Consider the following 27,978-nt stretch of genomic DNA (forward strand, 5'->3'; position numbering starts at 1 on the left):
TAAGTAAGTAAGTAAGTAAGTAAGTAAGTAAGTAAGTAAGTAAGTAAGTAAGTAAGTAAGTAAGTAAGTAAGTAAGTAAGTAAGTAAGTAAGTAAGTAAGTAAGTAAGTAAGTAAGTAAGTAAGTAAGTAAGTAAGTAAGTAAGTAAGTAAGTAAGTAAGTAAGTAAGTAAGTAAGTAAGTAAGTAAGTAAGTAAGTAAGTAAGTAAGTAAGTAAGTAAGTAAGTAAGTAAGTAAGTAAGTAAGTAAGTAAGTAAGTAAGTAAGTAAGTAAGTAAGTAAGTAAGTAAGTAAGTAAGTAAGTAAGTAAGTAAGTAAGTAAGTAAGTAAGTAAGTAAGTAAGTAAGTAAGTAAGTAAGTAAGTAAGTAAGTAAGTAAGTAAGTAAGTAAGTAAGTAAGTAAGTAAGTAAGTAAGTAAGTAAGTAAGTAAGTAAGTAAGTAAGTAAGTAAGTAAGTAAGTAAGTAAGTAAGTAAGTAAGTAAGTAAGTAAGTAAGTAAGTAAGTAAGTAAGTAAGTAAGTAAGTAAGTAAGTAAGTAAGTAAGTAAGTAAGTAAGTAAGTAAGTAAGTAAGTAAGTAAGTAAGTAAGTAAGTAAGTAAGTAAGTAAGTAAGTAAGTAAGTAAGTAAGTAAGTAAGTAAGTAAGTAAGTAAGTAAGTAAGTAAGTAAGTAAGTAAGTAAGTAAGTAAGTAAGTAAGTAAGTAAGTAAGTAAGTAAGTAAGTAAGTAAGTAAGTAAGTAAGTAAGTAAGTAAGTAAGTAAGTAAGTAAGTAAGTAAGTAAGTAAGTAAGTAAGTAAGTAAGTAAGTAAGTAAGTAAGTAAGTAAGTAAGTAAGTAAGTAAGTAAGTAAGTAAGTAAGTAAGTAAGTAAGTAATAAGTAAAGTAAGTAAGTAAGTAAGTAAGTAAGTAAGTAAGTAAGTAAGTAAGTAAGTAAGTAAGTAAGTAAGTAAGTAAGTAAGTAGTAAGTAAGTAAGAGTAAGTAAGTAAGTAAGTAAGTAAGTAGTTGGCAGGCTGAAGCCCTCCTCGTGGTGCCGACTGGGTAGCTCAGACACCAGTTAGGGTAAGCTAGAATTTCTGCAACTCTACGCAGGGCCAATCATCTTGTTTGGTTTCATCCTACTGGTTACTTTCTAAAATGAAAAGCACTATCCAGCACACGCCTTTGCACCGTTTCCAACCAGTACACAGGATAAACTCGTTTGGCTCATGTGCGAGGACTGTGATAAGTGCTGCAAATCGAAAGCTGGCTTGGTAGCCCACTGTGGAGTTCATGCCCATGAAATTGTTGGTAGGAGCGTGGTCGCGCTGAGTTTTCCCTCCTATTTCCGAAAAAGGTAGGCCTGAGTAGACACAGCTGCTCTAATTCGCCAACGTGGGAGAGAATTGTTTCAGTAATGACATAGTGGATTACAGGAAAGGGGAATATATATATATATATATATATATATATATATTTGAAGACCCCGGTGAGGACGTAGCAAACGGTATAGAAAAAGTTTGGACGTTCGGAGGACATATGTAACGAGAAGTCAGGAAGAATAACGCAGACTCAAGGAGAATTGAATGAGTGACGGCCATCGTTCAGCTGTTGCACCCTTTCGGCGCCTAACTACCGTGCCACCTGAAGGTTGCACGAGGGCTGGGATACTGCCAGGTTGCCCAAGCCTAGACAGGGGTAGTCGAGAGACAGAGGTCAGGTTCGAACACGGACCCTGGCGGTCAGTAAATTTGCGCTCTAACCACTTGGGCCATCTCGCCCCCGAGTGACAGTCATACCGAGTCGTAATTGACTAAATACCGTGAGGAGAGTCAAAGCAGTACGGTCTGGGTGTTTCGAATCAGTATAGTTTTTAAGAAAACACTAAGAAAATGTTTTTTTTGAAGTATGGGATGATTCTTACCTGATGAAGGTGTCGAGTTTGAAGAATGAATATTCGTGCATACAAGCGACATCTCATATAACCTGCATGGTATGGAAGCTACTCCATATGGTTTGCACTCGTGTACTATCCACTCATATGCTGTGCTTGGCCGATTAATCGAGAACAGGAGCCGATTCCAGTGTGTTGAGAAGTTGTGAACTATTCTACTAGCACAGAACTTGAAGTTGGGTGACGCCCAAAGACTTTAGCGGGGTGGAATTTTGTCCAACTGGTATAAGCAGTTTGGAATGACAGTTGGTTAATTATGTTCGATGTGATAGTGACCAGCCAAACATTCCTTGTCCGGTCATCTAAAATTGTGTACATTCACAGCCACTGTTTACCATATATACCGTAGACGTCCATGGCTAATTAGGTAGAAGAATCATGAAAATTTACCAGTACTCATGTTATTCTTCTTTGCTCAGACAAGTTGGCCGATAAGTTCCTGTTTTTTGACCTGTCGACCTAAACTGCCCTGTAAATTTAGTTTGGTTGGCCTCTTCGGGGTCATAAAATGAGTGGAATCCTCAGAGGCTAGCAAAAATTTGTCACTTTCTTGGAGCGATGTCTCTAAAAGAAGTTTGAGCAGAGTAAGACAACTGTACTTTATCTTAGCGATACGCACTCATTTGCAAACAAATTTGGTCTTGCGAGAAACTCAGCTGGAAGCCAGTTAAATCTCTCGTTTATGAGTAGTGTATGACGTCTATACACGTATCGTGATGTGTTGAATATCATACCAACTGAAACGTGAGGCGGCCTGGTGTAGCACATTCAGTTGCTTGAAAACATCACAAACGAGAGATTTAGCTGTGTTCTAGTTGAATCACCAACGAAACCAAATTTGTTTGCTAATGAGTGAACTTCGCTATTCGCTAATTTCGTGCAATTCGGTTTCAAGTAGAGCATGAGGTTGACGGAAACTCAGGGAAGTGGCCTACCTGATGGGCCCCAAGAAAGGCAATGCCGGTCGTGGGCTGTCGAAGAATTCCGAATGGCCTTAAGTAGTGTATTAAGTCTATGTAATTTATTGTCCTTTTCTGGTCTGGTCCATTAGCTCGCGAACACAGCTGACAGTCGTCTCTAGTCAACGATTTAACTTGGTGGGGCAAACCGTGAGTGACGTGGAGTGGAAAAATCCACAACTTAGAGTTAACGTCAAACTAAAGAACACAAGTTTTTTTTGCTTTCAGCAACTTCCATTACGACAGACGTAACCTGCAGAAATATTGGATGTATGACGCAAGCCTTTCAGCAAACTCCTCAAGCATCAAGTGGATTACAGTGAACTGACTGTCCCAGCGAGGGACTCTGGACCTTTCTTCGACTGTCGAATACTTAGGGCAGAGAAAAATGCAACCGAGGAATGACAAGACAGCTCAAGGGCTCGTAAGAGAACTGTTCAACTGCGTTGGTCCAACTCTACAGAACTCACTTCGAATGACTTTCATTGTCTAGCCGGAAGACCAAGTTTTCGCAGAATTTGAGCATCTTCTCCGTCTTATGAAGAAAAGAAAAAACAAGACTGTACCCGACGATTGGAGGCGACACTCTTTTTTGAACTGTACTAATAGGCTTCTGGCACGAGTGCTACCTAAGCACCTGACAGCTGACAGTGATCGACGCACACATCTCCGAGGAACACTGTGGATCCCGTAGCACAATGGACTTGATAGCTGTTGCACAACAACCTCGCGAATATCGGCCGCACCATGTTTTTTTTCACAGACTTCACCAAGCCCTTCGACTCCGTCAATGAAGAAGTAATTCAGGCTATTCATTCTAAATACGGTAGTCCTCTTAAATGCGTTAAACTTTCCAGAAGCCTGCATGACGGAATGGGAACGAAGAGGCAAACGAAGGGGTTGACTTTAAGGGATTCAAGAGTAAAACAAGGGTGCGTCCTTGCACCTGTGTTCTTCAATCTTTATCTAATGAACGATGCGGCTTCCGTAAAACGATTCAAGCGTACAGCTCGAGTATCGGCCTGATGAATGGGTGTTAAATATCATTGTCGAGTCTGGTTCACTAGACCACTGCTCACATTCTCCTGCTTATGGACGCTTATGTGTTTTCCGAACATAAGGGGCTGCTATCGAGCACTTTAGTCTGATCGTCAACTAAAATGCGCTGGATGGAATCTCGATTAGTTCGCCGTGCACCTCGACTGCAACGAAGATAATGGATCATTGTGTGAGGTTTTGATGAATAAACCGTGGGCCGTCAGCTGAGATTTCCCCTTGCCAAGGTCACGTGGCTCTTGGTACACTTGGGAAATGATGTTGAACAACCGGAGCCCATGAACAGCTACATTCCTCCTCTTGTTCAGCACCAGAACACTGAGTATCTGTCAGTGCAATCTTCGATAGTTGAGCGGAATTCGCGTGATTTGCTTTGGGCGGACATCAGATGTTTACTGAGCCGAACGAGTGCAGAACATGAGGATTAGCCCATGGATTCGAACGAAATGGAGGTCACCGTTGTATTCATCCAATTGAGTTTGCTGGGATATGTTTCCTCAAGGGACGGGAGCAGCTTCTTTAAGGTCAGTCGAATGTGAGAAAATAGAAACTTGCCGACAAAAGCACCGATAATTGGATACTTTGAATAAAAGTCTAAAAGCTGCTGAGGTGGATCTGGTGAACTGGGAAGCGAAAGTATAAAACAGGACAGCATGTTGGGACATGTTAAGAACTGGAGTTCATCAGTTCATCAGTTGCTAATTTCAAGCCAGTGGTTTGAAACGTGCAGTGAGTAAGAGTATCGTCGGAGCTGTCGGACCTACAGCGGTCTTGATTCTGTTTGCGCCGATCGCATTGGACTAGCTGGTCACCAGTGGACATACAGTGATCCGTCGACGAAACGTCAGTGGATGTAGTAAGTTTACCAGATCCGTCTTAGGTTTCTGAGGTTACCAGAGAGTTGAGCCTGTGGCACTGCCAGATCCGACTTTATGTGGCCATCACCATAGACTACAAAAATGTCTTAGCGCACTGAGTGTGCTGAGCTCGCCATGGTGCTAGAAGTGGCCATGAATGAACACATCTTGTGTATGGAATCAAGTCAAATCATGCCTAACTACAGACCGCCACAGGGATATTTTGTGGACTTGGCTTATTAGCAATTCAATCCTCAGTCTATACGCAATTGACATCGTTCAGTTCCACTGCTAGGCTGGTCACATGTGGGGTGTATCTCATATGAAGTGCAGATCCCAATATGCCATGCTGTGATCACCAGGGCAAGGCTTTAGCTTGTTTGTTAGACTGAATGTCTCTACTGCTGTCTCCAATCTGTTCTTAAGTGCCATAGCATAGTGAACCGCATTTTTTCGATCCAAACGTATTCTACTTGTGTTTACAGGAATAGCTGAATGCCCTCATTCATTCATGTGTGCCTAAAATGTGTCCCCTAACTCTCTGCATGCACTGTAAAGGTCAAAGGTTAAGGTATGTTCTACTTCAGTTGACAATTTAGGTCGCCGGTTAGACATGCTGATGGCCTAAGAGCTATCCTCTCTTTATCACTCCCCTTTCATATTCCCTTGGGTGAGTTTTCAGACTGACGAATACTCTTTGTGGCATTCTCTACTGCGTCCACTAAGCTCTTTCGATGCGGTTGGCCAATCCAAAAATGGATACCAGTCCACCATAGGGTCCCTCTTCACATAACTCAACCTTGATGCAATTGATGAGTAATATCGCATTCAGGGAAATCTAGTTTGCATGGGAGGCGTTCATACTTGGACAGCAGAGCAAATTACATCTGTTATGTAATCATATCAAAGGGGTCTGGAGTCATGAGTCAAGAAAACGTCAAAATAGAAAAGTTCGGCGATAAAGATGATAAGTCTGACCGCTTTCGTTCTGTCGTCTGACGATTCTCCCCGAGACTACTCAGCTCCCTTCGTGTTAATGCGTCCAGTGATGCAGGGGTAACTTATGCCTCTGTCATCACCTCTCATCTCTATTACACTTCTCTGAATGTCTGGCGCGACTTGTGGAAAGGAACGGCACGGGAGCATACACACCCGGTGAATGACGTTGACAGTCCCGCAACATAACAACATCGTCCAACTCCTGACTGGAAACTCCTTTTCTTCCTTGAATCATTCTGACATTGTCCACGACTATTCTTCGACTTCCCCACACTTACAACTTCTTGCATTATCATTCTGGAAGAGAGATTTTGTTTGATGTCATCATCACTGACCTAACGTACGGCACTAAAACTGAGTGGGTGTGCACTGTAGACAGGGGAGTCGTTCAAAGTCCCCTCTTAGACAAGTACTGTTCAGTATAAGTTATTTTCTAAATGTAGTAACGGTATCTTTCTCAGCTCAATTCTTGGTCTGAGCCTCCCAAGCTAGTGTTCACTTCAGAAACAACCACCACGGGTGCAAAGGTATATTAACGCCCGAAGCGAAGTCAGGAGCACTTGCACAACCCTCCATATATATAGCGTAGCCGGTAATAACTTTCTGGAAATTCTGATACGTTCTGGATGCGGCATTGGAAACTGGCATTCGGCAATACTGGGTCATTATTGGCTGTTGGGCCCAGACTTTCGACCAATCAGATCTCGAGTTGATGCCGGACCGGCAAGCGTCCCGAATTCTCGGCCAATCTTGCGTGGGATGGGTCGGCCGGCCGTAGCGGTAAAGAGGGATCCGTGTGGAATTCCCCCTAACACCAAATGCCCCTGAGTTCCCAATATTACTCGATGAATATAGCTAACAAGTTCAAAACGTACGTGAAGCTTCCGTTAGCTCCGACAGACTGGGGGCAGGAAGACATCAGTTGGGATGCTTAATTATGAGTACGAGAACGAAGTCAAATGGTGTTATTCATGTCACTCGGTTGTCCTCTCCGCATGGTGCTATTGCATAGATTTGTTGTAATGCCCACTCGCCTAGCTATATAGATCATCTCCAGACAAAAACGGACCTCAGTGCTGGCTTTCGGACAAATCGATTTTCAGTCTCCTCGTGAGTCCCCTCCCACTGTAATTGTTGCACAGTCCTGACATTTGCCCGATGTAAAATCCAGCATGTTGCGTGTATTTTTTTCATTCCCATTTTGGACCTCTTTTGAATCACATGCGAAGATGGGAATCGGTTTTCTGTCTATAGTGTCCCACGATCCCTTCAAGATGCGAGGTCTCGTGTCACGCAGCAGAAAATCAGAAATAACAGAACTGGTGAGGTTGATGGAACACTACTCGTTTCGCCTTTCTAAAGGCTCATCCGATTGACGAGGTCTCCCCGCCCCCATCAATCCTGCTTTTCAAATGAGCGCTACTTCATCAGTTACCAACGGTACCAGTGGTGGAGGGCGATTACTAACCACCGATACGATTGGTTTCGTCTACTTCGGACGGATGCAACATTAGACTTGCTTTGTGTTTCTTGGGGGGCGAAAAGTAAGGCAGCCGACAACGGCATACACAACATGGTACATTCGTGATACTTTCCGCGATTTTCTTTTCAAACTCACCAATCCGTGTTCTCTCCACAGCTTTCTCCTAACATTCCAACTTTCCGTGCCAATCCACAAAATTTCGTACAGCGTGTACCAACTTGTTCACAAGTCACGTGAGTAATTCCATGCCTAATTGGCCAGAATTATCCGAATTAGTTAGTTGTCGATAACTGATCAGTTTTTAGTCAACTGGCTGATAGACTTCTCACCCAACTTCTAGAGAAGCTTAGTATACGATTTCGTTGTTCATCGAAATCTGAGTAGACCATAAACTTGATTCGTTTGCTCGAAAGAAGTGCTTTTTTACATCCTCAATACGAATTGTGGTTAATTCACAACGTCATATGTTAGATTTCGTCGACAGGAAAACTAATCGGATTTAGAATCGAAGACTGTCCGAATTGACTCGAGGCGAAATGTGCACGAATGCATCTCACGTTAATTCTGGATCAACCGTGTGAGTGACACGCAGTTGAAAAGAAATCCAATTTGACTGAGGATCATTCATGTCACAGAACTGCTTTTTCGGTCGATCATTCCGGCGACCGATCGATCCATCATTACGTCAGTTCTGCGTGTACCGTTAGAAGTGATGGAAAGCTAGATTATTCTGTAACGAAACGTTTTGGAAAATTTCAGATAAATGAAGGTTCTGCATAAGATATTCGACCTGTTGAAAAACCATTTCTACGATCCAATAAACCATAACTTAGTCACAGTTTCACAGTCTTCTTGTCTGGATGCCTTCGTAAGTGGCTTTTTATAAGCTACGGGACCGTCACCAGCCTACCCTGTCAGGGCATTCGTGATGGTGATTTGGTTGCGCAAACTGCGGTGTTGTTGGCATTAGGCTCCCCTAAGTCACTTTGTTTCCTTTAAAGTCATCTTCAACGGAATGTGCCTGATGACAGTTTTTAACTGAGTGCTCATCTGGATAGAAATCAAAATTGTGTTCAAGTTTAAAATAAAAATGAAAATTCTAGAATTATGTCCATCAGGTGAGCTCCAAAAGTTGTGAGAAACATAGCGAGTAGTTCAAGAATTTCACCGAACCTATAAGTAGTGTCGCTTTTGAAGGAACGCGATAGACAAATGCACTTTTCTCATCATACATTTACCAATGATGTGCTTCCACAATGTTGTAACTTCGACGTTAACGAATATCGTCTTATCGTCGGGATTAAAAATAAGCTGAAATTGGGGAAAGGATACACACGCCTGAAGAATCATGTGAACTGCATAAAGCGGGTTGCAACGGATAAACGGTATCTTCGAGTGACGTAGAACCTCCGGGAAGGCAAAACAAAGTCGGAGCTGGGTTTCTATACAGTACTACTGACGTAAGACGTCGATTCACAAAATATACAAGCCTCGACAGTAGATACTCGTCCGCAACAAATGGTCCACTTGGGCTACAAAAATACGAACCAAATGAACAAACAGGCTTCCACGTGATACAGTCACTCGTGCATAAGGTCGACCACAAATGACTGGATAACCTCAAGGTCAAACGAGTGAAGTGGTGGGGCAAACGAAATTCAGTCCATACGCAAGCATCAAACACAAAAGTGGGTCGGGGGTTATAAATAGGGACAGAGTAAATGTGGGGAATTTCAACCGTCAAGGTAATAGACGCCACACGGGAGTATTTTAAAGACTGTGCCTAACCAAATGAAGCAGTCCTACTCATCCGTTTAATGGGAAGTTAGTTCGTAGTTCTAGCCGGAAAAAAACGCTGTTTACAATGCAAGTTTCCCTCAATTTCTTCTTCATAAATTCGGTAATCCCATACTACTTGTACGAATACGGCTCCAAGAACTCTACTGCATTATGTTAGCCACGGAATAGCTCAGTGCTGAAGTCACAAACCGACTGACCGTAAGGTCTGTGGTTCGAACCCAATCCTGGAATATTGGCTGTTCTTGTCTAGGCTTTAACAGTCTGACAGTATCTCAGCCCTGATGATTCATTCGGAGAAGCGGTAGCTAGGCACCTGATGAATGATACCACTGAAGGATATTCTTTTTTCATATTTTAAACATGACAGTAAAACAAATATGAATCACCCGTCTGCTTCAAGTAAAATTAACAGTGAGAGGAAAAAACAGTTCAATTTTCTGTTCAAGACTTGAATGCCTGTATCGTTTTAGACTTGGGTTTCTTTGTCCAGTGGTTCTAACCCAGTGAGAACTCCCCCCCCCCGGGGAGATTCCAGTTCTTCGAGAATAGAATTTCTGCAGTCCGTTGGACCTTACCCCTTTTAGTACACGTGAATTTCATGTTGACTGATCTGTCGCAGCACGTGACACGTCTGTTGGTCACAGAGAATCAATATCCTACGATAAGTCCTCATGTGATAGAAGTTTCTCTTTGAATTAGATATCCCCGACCAACACAGTATGGCAGAAAGCGCAATTTTCCAAGCCTTTTTTAGGCTAGACCTCAAGCCACTTCGTATAGACATTGAGTCTCATATGGCCGAGCCACAGCCCAAAATAAGTGGCCAAACCCAAACAAATTTTCACGGTTTTACTATTGATTGTGGAATTTAGACCCGTTTTTCTGATCGATTACATTTATCCGATATGTGGTTGAGTCAGAGTGAAGGAATATCGTGAGTACATTCAAAACTCAAGCGTTGACTTTCTACTCACACTTGGTGCAAAAGAACACCTAAGACAGACAGAAAATCTTCAAATATTCTGTTCAAAGATTGATTCTTTCCAAACTACTGAAACTACTATTAGGTTTACAGAACATTTAGACAAGTGGTCAGAGGCAGGGAATGCTGACGTAGTTTCCCATCGTTATTGTCAGCAGAGTTCATTCAACTCCACCAGCTTTCTGCACCTTTTACATTGGCTACTACAGTGTGTCTGTATAAACGTACTTTTATGAAGTAGTAGAACTAAACAAGATGTTTCACACAAAAAATCACGAAAGCTTAGAAGGATGATGATGATCCGAACCTGTCACGCGAAAGCAGCTGCGGAACTCAAGTCACCGCCCAATTCATGTCACGAATGAGTCATAGAGAGAGCGCTCTGGTCGTGTACTAGCTCGGGAACAGTCCACGAGGTTAGGGTCAATGAACAGCTACGATCAGATGTGCTGGTCAGCAGTGGTCATTTCAGTGGACGTGAGCGCATAGTACAAGGGCTATAGATGGTTCGCACCTAGCCCAGTTTTGGGTCATATGCAAGTCGTTGGAGGCGAGATAGTTTTGAGGGAATAAGGTTCGCGGGGGTATGGGTTCATTACTGAGACCCCGATATCATCCTTCAGTTTTATCGCATTTCAGCAGCGTGCAACTGCCCTCTTAGAGATGCCTAGTAGCGTACCGTACAGGTAAGGGATAGCCTGACAGCACTCTCCTAACCCCACAGCAGATGATGTCGCCTTCCTTAGGATAGTGATATCTGACTGGCATCTAACATAAAGCAAATGTGCCTCGGAGTTTACCAAACAGCAAGCTGGTGACCCAAAAGTTTGACTCTACCAAAGCATCTGCTTTTGCATTTTGTACTGGACAGAGTCTGGACCTCTCTCAAAAGGCTGTTCTCTGTAGCAGCAACGAGACATCGTCGTGTGCTTTCCAGGCCTCAGTCGAGTGACCCAAAGCGGAAGGTACAGTCTCTCAAAACAACCTTAAGGCTGCTTCAGTAAAGGAACTTCATGTTTCCAGGACTGTCAACCCTATCAGGTGGTTCTTGGACGCGAGTTTCTGCCAGTTATCTAAAGTGGCCTGAACAACTAAGTGCATTCGATTCCACAGTGTTTGCTCTCTGAAAAACTTTGGTCTACGGTAGTCTCTCTGTACCCTATGTCGTCATCTATACCGTCAACCGCATGTAGTAAATACGCTGTGCTATGCAGTGTGGTGCCGCTAAGTCCATGTTATATGTTGACAGATTTAGCTCTGCCTATGTTTTATCAAAGCATAAACAAGTTAGAATCCACCTTTGTATATGATTGCATAAAACAGGGAGGAAGGATGGCGCCATATGGACAAGTGATGGTAATAAGGCTAAGCTACAAAAAATGATCATCAATATAGATTGCATGTATTCAACACTTAGGAATGTGTAACGGACTATAAAAAAGCACGGCACATAGCGTTGTATATGTTGCTTTAATGATGAATACAGGACCTGCCAACTACTGAAGGGACAGTGCTCAGAACGGACCGGAAGAGAGCTGCGTACATAGCCAAGTGGTAGATCTTCAAACAATAGGATAATTAACCAGGATGGAGCCTCTGCAGACATCTATTGTAGGCCAGCTTACATGCGTCATCAAAGATGAACACTTAACCTGGTTAAACGAGAAGGACTGAGCTGAGCCGGCTGCAACACACAGCTCAGAGACGGACAGACTGCCTTCAATTATGTGGCAATGAGGTTCCGTAATCGTAACTTAAAAAAGAATAACAGCGCCTCTAGGAAGTGAGATATGATAAAACGATCTTCCTGAAACGCGGTTTTGATTTGAAGATGTTAACAGTGAACCACAGCGCTTCTTTTTCGTAAACCAAGAAACCGACAGGCGGACTGCAAACCCAACGTCTATCAGTTGCTTGGAACTTGGTGGACATTAAGCGCGGGTGAACTTCCCAAGGGGAACATGACCGAAACTGGCGTCACTTTCCAGATAAGAGCACGCTGGTGGAGATTGAACTAAAGGATTAACCGAAAGGAAATGTTAGCATGCTCGAATTTCAGAGTATTAAACAGCTATTTTGCCCGTTACCGGCTGAGTCAGTTAATCGGACCTACAAACTTCGTGGTTTGTTGCTCAGGCAATTTGGTTTTAAACTTTGAAAGTGTTAGGTCTCCTGCTAAGGTTTTACAAGAATCAAACGGCCCGGAGGTTTCGAGACTTCCACATGAGTAAACCCATTTGGCCGTTTGCCAAATAGTCAGGCAACGGATATTCCCGCGACGAATTGCCTCCCGCTTGAGTGGTCTTGTGATGAATGAGCTTGTGCCAACTTGGTCCGCGATGAATCATCCACGACGAACTGACCTGGTCTCGAGCCTGGTACACACAAAGCGACGCAGTGAATTGGCGCTGTTTTCGGTTCTGTCTATCGTAGCAAACTATGCCGTGATAAATTCTCCCCTGTCTGTAGCGCGCACCGAATGTTGAAGCAAATAAATACTAGTGTAACGGTGATACTACCTATGGGGAGTCATGTGAGTAGTATGGTTTCTTCTTGTAAGTCCGCTTTGCGTCTCTTGAAAAAGGAGATCTATTGCGGAATTTGTGAATTTGCTTTGTAGCATTTGCTTGGATTTGAGCAACAGTCAATGAATATCCAGAAAAGTTTAGAAAAACGCGTTTAAGAGAAGATGGATGTTCAGTTTTTTTAATAGGATGCAAATGAGAGTTTTGCTTTCCTCTCCAACAGTCTGTAACTGGTCAGTTGGCATTTTCTAATAAATAAATCCGCAGCGAAGACCTGCTCCCTTTCACTCAAGGGAACATGACATGAAGGTAAAGGGAGGGGACCGATTGAAGACGGGTATTATACACAGTTGATGGATATAATCTCAAAATCAGATGTCGTTACCTAGACATCCGAATCTCATCCTGTATTCACTAATCGGAAGTTGTATCCAGGACAAGTCCGCACACATGTAACTGATGTCAGACATGATCCCGTTGGATCTGTCGGACAGTGATCAGATAAATTTATGTCTAATACTCCGAAATACTTTACACTTTAAAGCATTAAAGGAACTAAACAATGAAATAGAGGATATCCGTCCCGGTCTGCAAATATGTCGGACTCAGATCAGATTGATATAACTTGGTCACTGAAGTTACTTATGTCGCTGTCAAATGCTTGGCTGTCTAGCATCCTCGAAGACTACTTATCCACTGAAGGTTTTTAGACGCAGCGCTGCTGTAATCAATAAGATCAATTGTTCAGCTGCGACATCCATTCGGTGTCTAGATGTCATGACATCTAATGGAAGTACGAGGGCTCCGGGACTGCCAGTTAGCCCAAGCCTAGACAGAAGCAGTCGAGATGCTGGGGTCGAATTCGAGCCCCGGATCAGCAATTTGGCGCCTAAACCGCAGAGCTCTCTCGAACGGTGCTTCTTAATCAAGTCCAGCTTCCTTGACAGTGGTCAGTCTGTCAGATAGGATGAGAACACACCATATCACATCTAACTAGTTATTTTTGTCTGAACCGAAATTGCTTGCGTCATATGTTATGTACCTCTTTAACTCGTCCAATAAATTGACAAGCACCAGTTCCATTACCCATGCTGCACTGTTCTGTGCCTTGCTTATGAGGTCTTTACAGGTTGTCTGTCAGGAACGACGGGGAGCCATGCTTCTGTTTGCCGAAGGTAGAATCCGTTTATCTTCCATCTCTATTAGTCATTGGAGGCTGCCTCCAGTTTCTTAGTGCGAGTGTTACGATGGACCGATAAGTTCGACTCCTTCAGTCAAACTGAAATAGCACAGCTCTGCCTTTTGCTTCTCCGGAACTGGATTGTGTGCCGACCCATAGTCACTGACGTATCAGTACCGCACAAGGAGATCCATAGAAATCTGAGTATTTTCTCAACCATGATTTTCAAGTTTTTTTTAGAGTTGAATAATTTACTTATGGGGCTAAATCAGTAGACTGGATGCTACAAAAGTGGCGAAAATTCGCACATTGATACAGATAGTTTCGGTTTTTTTTGCATCGCGAAATGTTGGAAACTCTTCTCGGGTATCCGTCAAACGTCTGGCTCTGAGACGGTTGTAAATTGTTCAGCTGGTCCATTGTGCGTTTGAGCGAACAGTAAAAAGGCGTTCGCTAACCTGAGAATATAAGCCTTTGTCTGGTTAACCAGGTAGTTTGAGTCAGGCCGTTCGTGTTGAACATCAAACCCGTATTTAGTCTGTAACTATCGTGCCTACTGAAACATGAGGCAACCTGGTGCAGCACATTCAGTTGCCTAAAACTTCACAATCAAGAGGTTCCGCAGGATTCCAGGTGAATCACACCTCAAAACCGAAATTGGTATGCAACTGAGTGTAGTTCGCTAGAAACTGTATGTAATAATTTTCGGTTAGCGCTGTGTACTTGAAGAAGCACAGGGATCTGAGATACTCTCAGGATATTTATCGTAGCTCATGTGAACAAAAAAAACTGAAAATTTCATGTGGTTCATGACCGATCGCATTCACCAATCCTGCAATGAACTGAGTGAGTAGGGCTCAATGTGACAGCTGGCCTATACTGTTTAGCAGGTTGATTTCTTTTTGGCATCCTTGAAAGTCAATTTTTATCAACCGGAGAATGCAAACTTTCATGAACCGAAGCATGACTTGTTTGACGCCTAAAACTTGAAGAGTTTACAAATCGTTGTCGATAATGTAATGATCTGGCACTCTGATTTCTGTTCCCCTGTTTCCTTCCCATCGAAAACGGATCAGGCCGCAACATCTTTAGCCCAATATATGGTTCTCTTAGTGCTTGAAAATGTCACTCCGTTGATGCACTTCTCACAAAAGAGAGCCCTCTTAACTGCGCTTAGGTATTTAACAGGTCTAAGTGCTATACATTTCTAGGAATCACTTCCTTTTTCCTCTTAATTTAAACATCTTCCGTTGTAAAATATTCTTAGAGGTCATGAGAATACTCTCTTTCTAATAAGGAAGTACGTCACATTTTCCTGTGTAAGTTTGCGTACGCTTGCGTGTCATTTGCACTACTTTGATGTTGACTACTTAGGAAGGAGGAGGAAGATGTTCCTAAAATATTTCTGTCTACGATTTTGCCCAGGCGTGCTAAATTAGAAACCCCTCCCCCTAGTCAGAAGCCTCATCAGCAACATCCTGCGACCATGCTAGGAACATCTTCTAACAATTGCAAGCCCATATTTTCATAAGGAAATCCAATTATTCGACTTTATAGTTCACCGACTTACCATTCCTGAGACACGGATTCGGACAAGTCCATTTAACTGGTTTTCTTATGCTATCTGATTTGAGATACCTGGTGTCAACCAGTTTTGTGATGGGAATCCTCTGATATCCAAACAGTCAGAAGCGAAGCAGTCAAATTTATCTGTTTATCTATCTATCTATCTATCTATCTTTCTATCTATCTATCTATCTATCTATGTATCTAACTATCCATCCATCTAAATGTATATCTATTTATCTATCTATCCAACTATATATCTAACAACATATCTATCATTCTTCTATCCTATCTATCTATCTATCTATCTATCTATCTATCTATCTATCTATCTATCTATCTATCTATCTATCTATCTATCTATCTATCATCTATCTATCTATCTATCTATCTATCTATCTAATCCATCTACCTACATTTGTCTATTTATTTGTCCGTCTAAGTCTCCACTAGAAACCCTTACAGCATGTATCCGTCTGGTTTCTAACCCCAATGTTTGAGGCTGTGGAAACCTATCAGTAGATCATCATCAGCGTTTCTTTTGAGGACTTTTAGGCGTAGCGGTGGGCAAGTCACCTTGACTCAGCACCGCTGTCCAACTTTTCCAGTAATAAGATATCTGGATGCGTTACGCATCTTTAACCTTGAAGAATGAAAGTTAGCGTAACTTTTTTTTGTACGCACGGATTCAACGGTTTACTCCTAATCAGTTGCTTGTTGTCCGTTTCAACCGCCAGAATGTTCCTCAAAAGTTAAACTGACACGACTTGTTCATCGAGAACGCCGCTTTCAGATGAACACAAAAACATAAATACAACATAAGGGTACGAGTCTGAGCACCTGTTCTGCCTACAGTTTGACCGTCCTCAATTAATTCTGGCTAAAAAAAACTTACTAACTAACAATCAGTTTTATGCAAAACTTTTTTTTCATTTTTATTTCAACACCACCGCTCACCATTAATTACCGATCTAACCGAGCCATTGAAAAAACTTGGAAGAAACTATTCGTAATGCGCTACTCATAAGAATGGTTTCGCCCTTCTTGGGGCTCATCAGATAAACGCAGTCCCCCAGTTTCCGTCAACCTTATGTTCTACTTGAAACCAAATTCCGACAAATCAGCGAAATATACTCAGTTGCAAACCAGTTTGGTTTGAAAGAAACTACTACGCATCTCCCTCATCTAACTCTGACAAACGGAGGGAACTATCCTCGAAAGTGTATGTTCTAGAGTAAGTCACTTTGGAAGGCGAAGCGTTCACGCGTGAATAATGACCATCGGTCCCAACCATCCAATACGGTGATGCTTCCAAGAGACTACTTCATCTCAGCCTTCGAAGTTATGGCTCTGTCAGAGAAAGAACAGAATGACTTGGTTCAAATCTGTTTGCATTACAAGAGGCGGAATTCCTTCAGCTTTCTGAAAGTGTACAGCCCGGTTACTCAGGTTGACGAGCACTTTTCATACACATGCTATGTCAATCACTGAGCACCGGACAACCGCAGTAGGATTGTGGTAATGAATATCTATTGGAAAGCCGTTGCTCTGAATGTCCGTGGTGTCAGTGATTTACAATAGAAGCTCTAAAAATAAACTGCTGGTGACAAGAACCCTCCATTCTGCTGAAAAAATGTCTGAAAATGTCTGTACATGCCCACAAATGCACCAGCGGCGCAATTAGTTCCTTTGCAGTCTTGTCGCTCGGAAATGTTACGTGAGCCACAATAGACGTGTTTTTTGGCTCAGACAGTCTTCGGGGTTATGACACATGGTAAATACAGTCGTACTGAAGAAAGCCAGACGGGAAGTTTGTATAGCTATTTCTGGAGTACACGGACTTTTTATCATCACGGCGCTTCATTAGATAGAACTTCTATGTGTACTGTGCGGAATCAGTACAGAGCAACCTTTCACAGAAATCACGACAAACCAAACAAGATTGTGTACGTGTTCTCTATACTTTTATTTTCCAGAAATTCTGTCTTATTTAACGAGTTAAATTCAAGTATCTTCAGTCTGATTTAAAAAAACAACTATTGACGACAACGGCACTGGATGATTTCGCCGTTCCTCGTTCCGAACGATGACAGCATTTAGCTGGCGAAACGCACTAATATTTGTACAACAATTCGGTTTTAATTGGAGGCTCAGCTAACTCCCAGATGGGTTGTTCTTCTTCAAATGAATGTTCTGAAGCCCCACTTTTCAGTTGGTACGATATCCCAGATATCACAACATATTTCTTCTTCAAATGAATGTTCTGAAGCCCCCCTTGTTTTCAGTTGGTACGATATCCCAGGTATCACAACATACCTTCTTGCTGGGACATCCTGACCATAGGGCTGCTGAAACCCCTACGACGGCCCACGACCGGTTTTGTCCCTCTTGGGGCTCACCAAGTCACCGCCATCCCCGAGTTTTCTTTATTCTTGTGAGCGCAAAAGCGTATGTGACCTCACTTGCAAATGGTCGAATTTCGCCATCTATGTACAATTTAATGTTCAGGTAGATCATAGGGTTGACGGATTCTGGGAGCTGCCCAATGAACCGCAAAAAAGGTTATACTTGTGAAGGGGTGTCGAAACACTTTCTGTATCCTAATGAGGAGGAGTGTTGAGCTCTAAATAGTTCAATTGTTAAGGCGCCAACTTACTAACCAGAAAGTTTGCGGTTCGAACCCAGCTCTGTCATCTCGACTGCTGCTCTCCAGGCTTGTGCAGTCTGACAGTATCTTAGCCCTGTTACTTTCTTCAGAGAGCTATACACCGAAGGAGTGCTTCAGCAGACCTTAAACTTCTTTACTTATGAGTAGTATGTTCCGTCAGCATCTAGTTTTACTCCTTTTACTTACCACCATACCCTCTCATTTGTACAGAAGAACGTCACAACAGCATGAATCGAAGTGTGTGCTTATCAAGAAAGTGCGCTTTGAAGATAACCTTATTCCAGTCTAGTATCTACACTCTTCAGACAGAGAAATACACTGAACCCAGGTCATCGATCTACTTGTACTAAGAGTGTACTTGCCAAGTTATCTACAATAGCATTGAGTATTATGTATCTACAGACAAGAATCCTGAAGTGTGTGGTTTGCCGTCTCACTTTTGCTGCCGCGACCAAGTCTATGCTTGGTAAAACTAACCAGTCCGTTTACAGTTCGTTCAACGTCCTACCATGGATAACTTGATCAGATCAAAGTATTCGTGTGGAGTATAACCGAATCAGACTTGTTTACTTGCCCCAAATTTTCTTCCTATTGAAAGTCAAGGGATTGGTTCTGTCAGCGTGTGAAGATGACCATTAGCGCCATCAAATGTCTTGTTTGTGTAAACTTTTCCCGAGAGTCCTAGCTGGCGAGAAACCTCGTTTGATGATGGGTTGATTGAGTTCAAACACCCAGTAGTAGTTTGACGTGTTTGAAATTTATACTGGTTGTTCACCTGTCCCTCGGAATCATCTCATTTTGATTAGCTATCTTGCTACATTCACGAGCTGCCCATCAGTCTGCTCCAACTGATCAGGTAGGAATAAGTTGATGTACTTTATCGTACCGTTTTAGCAGTAAAAAGCGCGAAAGAATCTATCGTTCACAGTGGTTCGGTTGCAGTGATTCCCCTAGGAAACGTGCAACAAAATCCAACAGCGTCTCAACATATGTAAGGGAAAATGTTACTAGGTTTTTACATCAAGAGCAGAATCAAGTCGTCAGCTAGGATATTAAAAACTTTATTATCGAGGATTCCAGTTTGGCCTCTGCACGTACAGCGCAGGGCCCTGGTTTTGGGCCCGCTGTACTGGACGTGTCTCGAATCTACTCCACTGCACACATCTCACAGACTGCGCACGTTCATCTTCACAGCGCCATAAAATCAAGCAACGATGACGCATAAGATAGGTATAATTAGGGCACGCCAAAACAAACCAGTGGTATCCCAAAAACAGAGCTAGCCTATACACCGTAGGTTGAGGTTTACCGCAAAGTTAATCAAAATAGAATGAGGCCACAGAAAAGAGTGAATAGGTTTCATAAAAAGAGATGAACTCGTGTGACATTACTTAACTACCAGCAGCGCGTACAGGTGGATGTCTGATGGTCAGGTCAGGGGTCCGACAGAAATACTGATCCTGTCTGAACTTGAAGTCCAACAAAATTTCTTCTAGCCGAAATCAGTGAGCGGATAACAGCAACAACTTCGCGTGTACTCCGCTCTTTACGGATCCTGTTATTCTGTATGAATAACAATTCACACTCCAACAGTGTTACACTTGTATGCCGGATAAGCCCGTACCATCAGAAATTCGCAGGCATATCAGGGTGGACTTCAACCCAAACTGTCAAGAGTGTGTTTCAAAACAACTACGCTGCAAAAAACTCAGCGCACCACTGTAAGTTTGACGGCTGGGAAGTCATCATTTATTGGCTCAGGTGAACTACCAAAGTGAACATTTTCAAGTCCAGATGATAGGATCCTGTGTGGAACATGACTGCTGCTCATCTGAGGAGCTAACCGAATCATTTCACCTATCTGTGATGTTATGGACCACACATTGGATTCGACCGGATAAATAGCTGTAGTTCTGATACACTGGATTTGAGACGGCACGCGCACTCCCTCCTGATTTACTTATGAATGGGGGTTGGTTCCTACCGAAACCTGTGGCAGTTCTTTTTTTTACTTGTTTGTTTTATCGGAAATCTGCGATTATCGATTTCCGAGCTTTGTGAATCTATGAACGCTGTTGACCGAACTCGGACAGCGATGACTCACGAACAGATCTTTGATTTTGCCGACTCAGCAGCCGATAACTTTTTAGTGTTTCGTCCTTCTTTCACGGCTGATATTGAAACTGGTCGATACTGTTTTCGAGAAACACATTCATTCACAAATCAATTTGGTTCTCACGGGTGACTCAATTGAATCGCTCATTTATGATGTCCTCCAACTGAATGTGCTGCACACAGGCCGCCTCATGATTCAGTTGGCATGATAGTCGAGATATCGCAGAATATTTTCATAAAGGAAACTACTCAAAAGGTTGCTCTCAACTGAGTCTCCCGTGTAAACCAAATTGATTTGCAAATGAGTGTATTTCTCGAAAACAGTCCAATTTTGGTTCAAATAGATCATAAGGTTTACGGAAACTCGGGGAGTGCGCCTACCTGATGAGTCCAGAGTGAAGGGCGAAACCGGTCGTGGGCTGTCGAAGAGTTTTCAGCAACCTTGTGAGTAGTTTCCTGGTCGATACTGTGTTCTTGAATGATACCGGGCAAATAAGCTCCATGTCTCACATTTCTGCACCAGACATAGAGGGTTGACCGTTACCTCACCACTGTTCCAAGGTAGTTCTCATGACATTTAACACCTGTCGGACGCGATTTCTCAAAATTAGTTTTCTCCTGGTCTGAGTTCGAGTAGAGCATGTGTCTAGTGCTGGGTCTGATGCTGAGTTTTGTCAATATGGGGCCAGATCTCAGCACACTGTCTCAACGAAAGTACTGGTGGTTCTGGTTGAATAATGTGCCGAGTGTACTCGTAAATGAATGAGGGTCAGTAGGTTGATACAGCCCCATGAGCACGCTTTAAAAATCAGGGCCTCAGGCTCTGGAAGCACCCCCGTAAAACTGCGTAACACTAAATTCTCAAGTCAAGTCTAGCCATGTTTGAAAACAAAACATAAGTTTCTGGTGCACGCCAACTACAATACACAGAAGTTAGCGAAACTTTGCAGTGATCTATTTTGAGAGATGGTGTGAAGTGACCATCACAGGATTCACAATGGAAGAACGAAACGTTGAGAACTGGTGTCCGCCATCAATTAGATTTGTTACAATACGCACCCGAGTTCTAAGTTATCTCAGCCGAGTCTGCCAAACTGACAGTTGGGCAAAGATTATCGATCTTCTGTTTGCTGTACTCGCACTTCTGGTATGCAAGACATAAACAGCGGAGTATTTTGCTTCACTTGGAACCGACTTCAAGCTAGACGGTATAATTTCTCACGTTGCACAAAATTCTCCCTTGTTCTCTCTGCCCCGGCTCAGCACCGAACAGGGGCTATCGATTTTGATCTGACATGTATAGAACATGTTTACCGGGGAAATAGTGAGAAATGCTGGGAAGGTCGATGAGAAGTTAATCCAAATTCAACGCACTTGAGGGTACAAAAAGTTCTTGCCTACTGTTATCAAAAAGAATACTTCATGGTTCCTCTATTTGGTTCATTTGCGGCACAGAGTCAGTTCCGGTTGGGTAGGAGCGTGCACATTAACTTTTCGAATGAACTCTTGTTCGTATCTGACAAACAGCTCTCTAGGGTATAGACTCAGACGAATTTTAACTGAAGCACTCGTCGACACGAACTTACGTTGCAAGTAAGTGTTTATCGCGGTACACTGATGTTTATCTAGCGCAAGAACGGCATACCAAGCCGCAAAAGACCCCTCGCCTTTATCCAGATGCCTGTGAATTCTCCATTCTTCCCCAATAATCTAGACTGTCTTCATGACCACTGAGTGCCAGTTTCTTCTAATTCAAAGTACACATGATATTACGCCTTGATCGTTTCACTCTGCGCTTTATTTCCAGTTTATTCAGCCAAGAAGGCTCCCTAGTACTTGTATGCTTCGAATCAGAGCAGCTCGGAGTATTTGACAGGGACACCGAACTTTCGGATTCGCCTCTTGGTCGTTCATTAACTTCCCGCGTTCGTAGTTCCGCACAGTCCGGCGCAGCTTCTTGTTTTCCCTGGTATCTTAAACTAGGAGTATCAGGAGGGCCAGATTCCTGAAAGCGACCACTGAGTGCCCGAAATCTACTGAGACTCTCAGCTTCTCTAGATGTTGATCAGACAGACAACGCCCTCTCAATATGGGGCGCTTCACAGCCTTGTCTCAAACACAAACAGCGCGAGTCAGCGTTGATCATGGTCAGACAACGCCCACCCCCTACTATGCAGCGCGTCGCAGCCTCGTACCAAAGCCAGACCGCATGTATCTGTATTGGACCAAGTTCAGACAGTGTTCCTCCAATAAATAGCTTAAGACGCTGTACTTTTGCACTCGCACGCACTCACGCTCTGGCACTCGCTTGTTCGGAACATGGCTGTTGTGTCCCCTTCTGTGAGTCTTTTTTTCCGGCATTAGGCACTGCGGCGAGTCAGCTGTCAGATACAACAGATCGGCGAATCAGCAGATACAACAGGGAGATTAGCCAAAAAGTTGTCCATCGAACAATTGGGCAGAACAAGCTTCCAAATGGCGCTTCCCCTGTTTATTCCAGTGTCACTTTACACACGAAGAACTGATGTGCTGCTCTTCAGTTTACCCAGTTTGATTAGATCGAGAGCACAACTTGGGCTGGTGTTGAGCCACGAGCATACTGGTCGCTGCAGAGACCACTCTCATTATGGCCTTGAGGTTTGTGAGTAAGGTCATGTCACATGCAGCTCAGGGACAGTTATCTGTTAGATCCATGAAGTGGCTATCTCAATTCACAGTCAGTCAGACGCAAGACCTTCTGTCGCTCGTCAACTTGAAATCGATCACGAACTCAGTAAGCGCATTTTCTTGGACTATGAACAATCGGAGTTGAAAGGGAGCAGACAAAACTGAGAAGAATCTCGTAAGACTTGTTACGAGAAGTTCTGGAAGGGCACCAGTCAGAAAATCCTGTACAAGAAACGATAAACCTGGTAAATGGTAAATGCGATAAAGTTGTTTCTAGCTACACGTAAGACCTGCAACTTTGGTTTGCAGAGTCTAGGCGCATTTTGATTGGAATGAACCGAATGACTGAGTATCTGCCAATCCCAGTTTTTCCTTCATTCGTTCGCCAAATAATCAATAATCTCCTTGGTTGAGTTCGAGTGATTTTCAAAAAGGCCTCTAACGCTGTAGAAAGCCAGAACTGTTGTGAAATCATTATTAAAGTGGAACTGATTGTAGCTTTCTTTATGTGTTTTTTCATCCGATAAAGTCAAACAAGTGCACCACTAGCGGGCAAGACGAGATGGGTAAGAACCGAGCCGCATGTTTCCATAAACAAACAGGTAGGTTTGACTCAGGTAATTCACCAATATATCCATCAGATCGATCGAAAGGTTAAGGAAACTGATCAAGTGCGATCACATGTGATTAAATCGATACATTTCTAGTTCTAGACATACAGAATTCACCACCTACAGTATCCACTGCTTCGAACGCGATCATCTATCTAACTCTGGCAAAACAAAATATGACACATAAGTTTATGACATACTTGTTTTCCCGGAATTAGAAAGTTTGCACATCACTCAATCACTTTGACTTGGCCTGAATGTTTATGACATGCTTGTTCTCCCGGAATTAGGAAGTTTGCACACCACTCAATCGCTTTGACTTGGCCTGAATTTACAGTAAACATTGCGATAAATGTGCCAGTCCGCGGTCAACACAACCGCCTTGTCTCTACAGGTGTCCAGTCTCGTAGTCAATGCCACTGGATGGTTCGATCTCCCAATGGGACCAGTAGGAACCGCCTCCTTCCGTTTGAGTTGGGGTTTAATTGGTGGCAGCCGTTTCCACCGATATCGCAGTCTGGTGGATTGACGTAGCTAATGAATCGCAAACATGTGATTCATACCGCACGCAACAAGCTGTTGAGGTGTTATCATCACAGCTGCGTGTCTCGTTGATTAGTTAGTTCCAGAGACAATACTCGGTACACCTCAGATGGAAAATCGAGTAGTTATCATACATCGTTTATCGATTTTTGAAGGATCAGGGAGAGTGGTCAGTCGGAAAACCATCCGTTTTACCATGGTATGAACATCATATAGGGGTGGATGAGATGAGAAAAAGTTCGTGGCATTCATCTGTCTTTTCGGTTGCGCAATGTGTAATTGGATTCTTATTCAACACTGCCCCTGCTTCCTCGTGGCCGGGAGGTTCTTTACACGGTTCACAATCCTTATTTTATACCGAAACACAACTTTTCACCTGTCTTACGGTACGTCAGAGTTGTGTGTTCTGCGATAAACATCAGTCACCGGTTTGTCACCATTTTTGACGCAATTCCGGCTGGGGCTGCGACAGGTGTTTATGCTAATTTGTTTTCAGATATTGGTGTGACTGTGACACCGCCATAAATTAGCAGGTAGGTTCAAGTAGTCCTCGTGAATGGTGTGACTGTGTGGCTGGCACCGAAAAAGGAACTTAGATAGACTACCCATTTGCAAACTAATTCGGTTCTAACGGGAACCTTATCTGAATCAATTCTGAATAACCCAGGCGTATAATATTCTTCAGCTGAATGTGCCGTCGACTTATCGTCTGCCGGGACAAGCGCTGATTTTCGTGCCTAATTCGGAGTGACAAAAATCTAGAGGTGGATACAATTGGACACGACAGAAAGGGATGAAGACTGGTACGAAAATTTTGTGTGTTTTTGGTGCTGTCCATCTTCGATGATGAGGTTAATTTGACCCTCTGTGTACTTGGCTGGAAACACTAAACAATACGGCGTCTAACCGATGTCACTGACGTTACCAACCAAGTTGTCTCGGAGGTGTATGAGCCTCAGATGTTTGCTTTGGGCTAGCCCCAAGACCCCCATCCTGTCCGGTTTTTCTTGTTCCAACTGTAAAACTTTAACTACATAAATTGATAGGGTTGTGCAACATTGATTCACCAGCGTACTCGATTGGTGTCGCTTTGAATGATGTTGGGGCTGACGATGGTGTCCATATGACAGTGACCGTACTGGAATCTATCGGTCAACATCTCTCAATGGTTAGAACCGTCATTTGTAGAGGTGTGTCACTCAGGTCATAGTGCCAAGCAACCGGAACTCTCTAGACCGCCTGACAGTAACTGTGCTCGAAGACGAATAGGTCTGTTGGTATCAAGTGGAACCTTAAAACAGGAGTACTGACCTCACTCAATCAGTGTTTCGAGTCTGTCTGCGGTACAGTCAGCACACATCTGGTATTACAGCGTTTAAGAAATCCATTTTTTCAGGCGCCAATTGTTGGGGATGACTAGCTATCGTAGGGCAATCATAAACGGGGGCGCTAGGTTCGGAAGCAGATATCTTACGAAGAAAGGAGTATATTCATTCGCTGTTATTTCAACGTCGTTTTTGCGCCTTAACACAACACACCACTTAATCATATTTGTCCATCGTAGCGAAGGGTTCATCAATTTGTCTCAGACAATCCTGTTTAGACCGTTGTTCCCATGTGCATAAAGCAGTCGCACCTTCTTGCGTTAGTCTGTGAGTGTGAATACGAACACATTACACAGAAGACTAGCAGTTGCTGTCGAAAATGATGGTTTTCTTTCAGGAATAGGGGATAAACTTTGATTGACAAACTGGCTGGTATCCATTAGATGGGTAGACAGTGCAGTGCGGTGCGGTCTGGAAACCGCTGACCAAGTCCAGCTGCGATCGTTCGGCTGACCAGGATGAGCGAAAAGATTGCGACAGTTCATTTGTGTTATTAGCAGACTAGACGAGTAAAAACTTATTCATCTGCAGTTGCAAATTCAAACGAATGATGCTGGCGAAATGTGTTAATTTTCTTCTATACTTCTATTGCGCTTATTTAATAAGCAGTACTTGTGTAACGGTGGATACTACTGATGGGGGCATGCGAGTAGTATGTTTTCTCGTAAATCCGCTTCGTGTCTCTTGAAAAGTGAGATCTATTGCGGAATTTGTGGAGTCACTTTTGTTTGCATTTGAGCAACAGGAAAGTTTAGGAAGACGCGTTGAAGGAGAAGATGGATATTCAGTTTTTTAAACAAGATTCATATGAGAGTTTTGCTTCCCTGTCCAATAGTCCGTAACTTAGTCCGTCAACATTATGTTCTCCTACTTGAAACCAAATTGCACAAAATTAACGAGATGCACTCATATGCGGATAAATTTGTTTTTTACGAGAAACTCAGCTGGAAGCCAGCTGAATCTCTCGCTTATGATGAGTAGTTTGTTACGTTCAAACATGTATCGCGATATCTGGGACCAACTGAAACACGAGGCAGCACAATCACTTGCCTGCAAACATCATAAACAAGAGATTCATCTGGGTTCCAGGTGAGTCCCTCACAAAACCAAATTTGTTTGCAAATGAGTGTATTTCGCTAATGTGCTGTCTTAGTTTTCAGTGTGGTCTAACTTTCTTGTCTCAAAGCTAAGCGTAAGACTATCGGAAAGTTTTTGACGCACACGGTTTTTTGGACAAGTTTGCAGTTTAGTGTTCCAAATATCTTCCACACGATGTAGACACACAGGCCACCGATTTTCTTCAAAACCGTGCATTTTTTCATTTCTGGAAGCCTTGGCATTTTCCGCAGAAATTTTCGATAAAACTCGCGGCATCACTGCATGGTAATTAAAAAGTGTTCCGATAGACATATGAAGAAGGAAATGAGAAGAGCTGCATGTATCGAAGGGTGCCCCCAAATTAGTGTTTAATCGTTCAGTCTCATATCACTCTCGTTTTGAACAGTCGTCCTCCTGTCCTGGCGCAATTATTCATGTTGAAACTGAACAATACACCTCCCGCGAAAACCATCACATAATGTTTAATCGTTTTTCAGTTTGTGCTAGTACACCTTGGAACACTGGTCAGGTCAGGAATCATATCGGAATATGTATGGCATACTGTCGGGAAGCCTTAACAGAGGTGACAGAGGTATGAAAAGTTTGATGTGGAAGTTCCTCACAAATTTAAATTGCTCCGGTTTACGTGAAAGTCATTCAGCTTCAAAAGTACACATCATAATCAAACAGGTTTAACGTTCCAAGAAACCCAGGAATAGGAGTACGCGATGGGGGTGATACTTTACCTCTGCCAGCCATTCTAACAGTAGTTCAAGCAAAGATCCAGCCCAACCAATATGAGCAATTCATATTCTCTTCGTACCAGTAATTCGCTCGTATACTTTCTAATACAATAAGAGTAATGTTCTACAGCGGAAATTCACAAGAAATGCCGAGAAGTCCTTTGCCTTCAGATATAAAAAGTAGTCTTGACAGAACACGGGGGGCTAGGTGAACGTGGAATAGTCTGTGAGTTTACCAGTAAGTTCTACCCCGGAAGTTGAACAAATCACTTTGACAAACAAGAGGGAAGGGGTTGAGCAGTTTGGTGGCATTCACTCAGATGAGTCGAAGCCATGTCGATCTGAGTTGGCTTCGTTCTAAACTGTTGATAGTATGGTCAGACGCACTGTCTCAAAAAAATTAGCTATTCTTGCAAGACAGCCTTACTTTACTCAAGCCTGGTTCAACCACCGTTGCTGAATAGCTATTTTGGTTTCGTTGCTTAAACATGTTGCCAGCGGATTCCACCTTCACTATAATTAACTTCAACAAACAGCGAGGAATCAGCCATGGATACAGTTTACTGCAGATGTTTCTCTTTTCTTCGGGCCAAACTGAAGTGATCAATCATAAGTAGAAATTAAGTCTTCTCATCAGGGGTGAAACCAAGACTGGTTTCTTTCTGGGCTATTCCACTGATGAGAAATGTCTGTCACCTGAAAGACTTTTAAACGATATCCATGCCGCGAAGTGGTGTGTAAAGCGTGACATCGAAACAAAGTTGTACTTGGACGGTGGGTATCCGATTCCACACACTGTAGCATGACACTCTTATTG

At 43.0% G+C, this 27,978-nt stretch overlaps 2 protein-coding genes across 2 annotated transcripts in view; one reads left to right on the forward strand and one right to left on the reverse strand.

The window, feature by feature from the left end:
- T265_00924 (hypothetical protein) overlaps positions 1-27,978 on the forward strand; it is a gene marked incomplete at both ends in the record, with an annotated part of 65,230 nt that overhangs the window by 33,040 nt on the left and 4,212 nt on the right. Inside the window, one exon of the mRNA XM_009164819.1 lies at positions 23,311-23,383. Coding sequence (XP_009163083.1) covers positions 23,311-23,383 — 73 coding nt within the window. The remainder of the gene's footprint in view (positions 1-23,310; positions 23,384-27,978) is intronic.
- Positions 1,523-27,651, reverse strand: T265_00926 (hypothetical protein; the record flags this gene model as incomplete). The annotated part of the gene is made up of 3 exons (XM_009164821.1): positions 1,523-1,658; positions 3,354-3,418; positions 27,589-27,651. The coding sequence occupies 3 exons, from the start codon at positions 27,649-27,651 to the stop codon at positions 1,523-1,525; spliced, it is 264 nt and encodes an 87-aa protein (XP_009163085.1).

This window comes from Opisthorchis viverrini (genome assembly GCF_000715545.1).
Source record: "Opisthorchis viverrini unplaced genomic scaffold opera_v5_9, whole genome shotgun sequence".
NCBI classification, from domain to species: Eukaryota; Metazoa; Platyhelminthes; class Trematoda; order Opisthorchiida; family Opisthorchiidae; genus Opisthorchis; species Opisthorchis viverrini.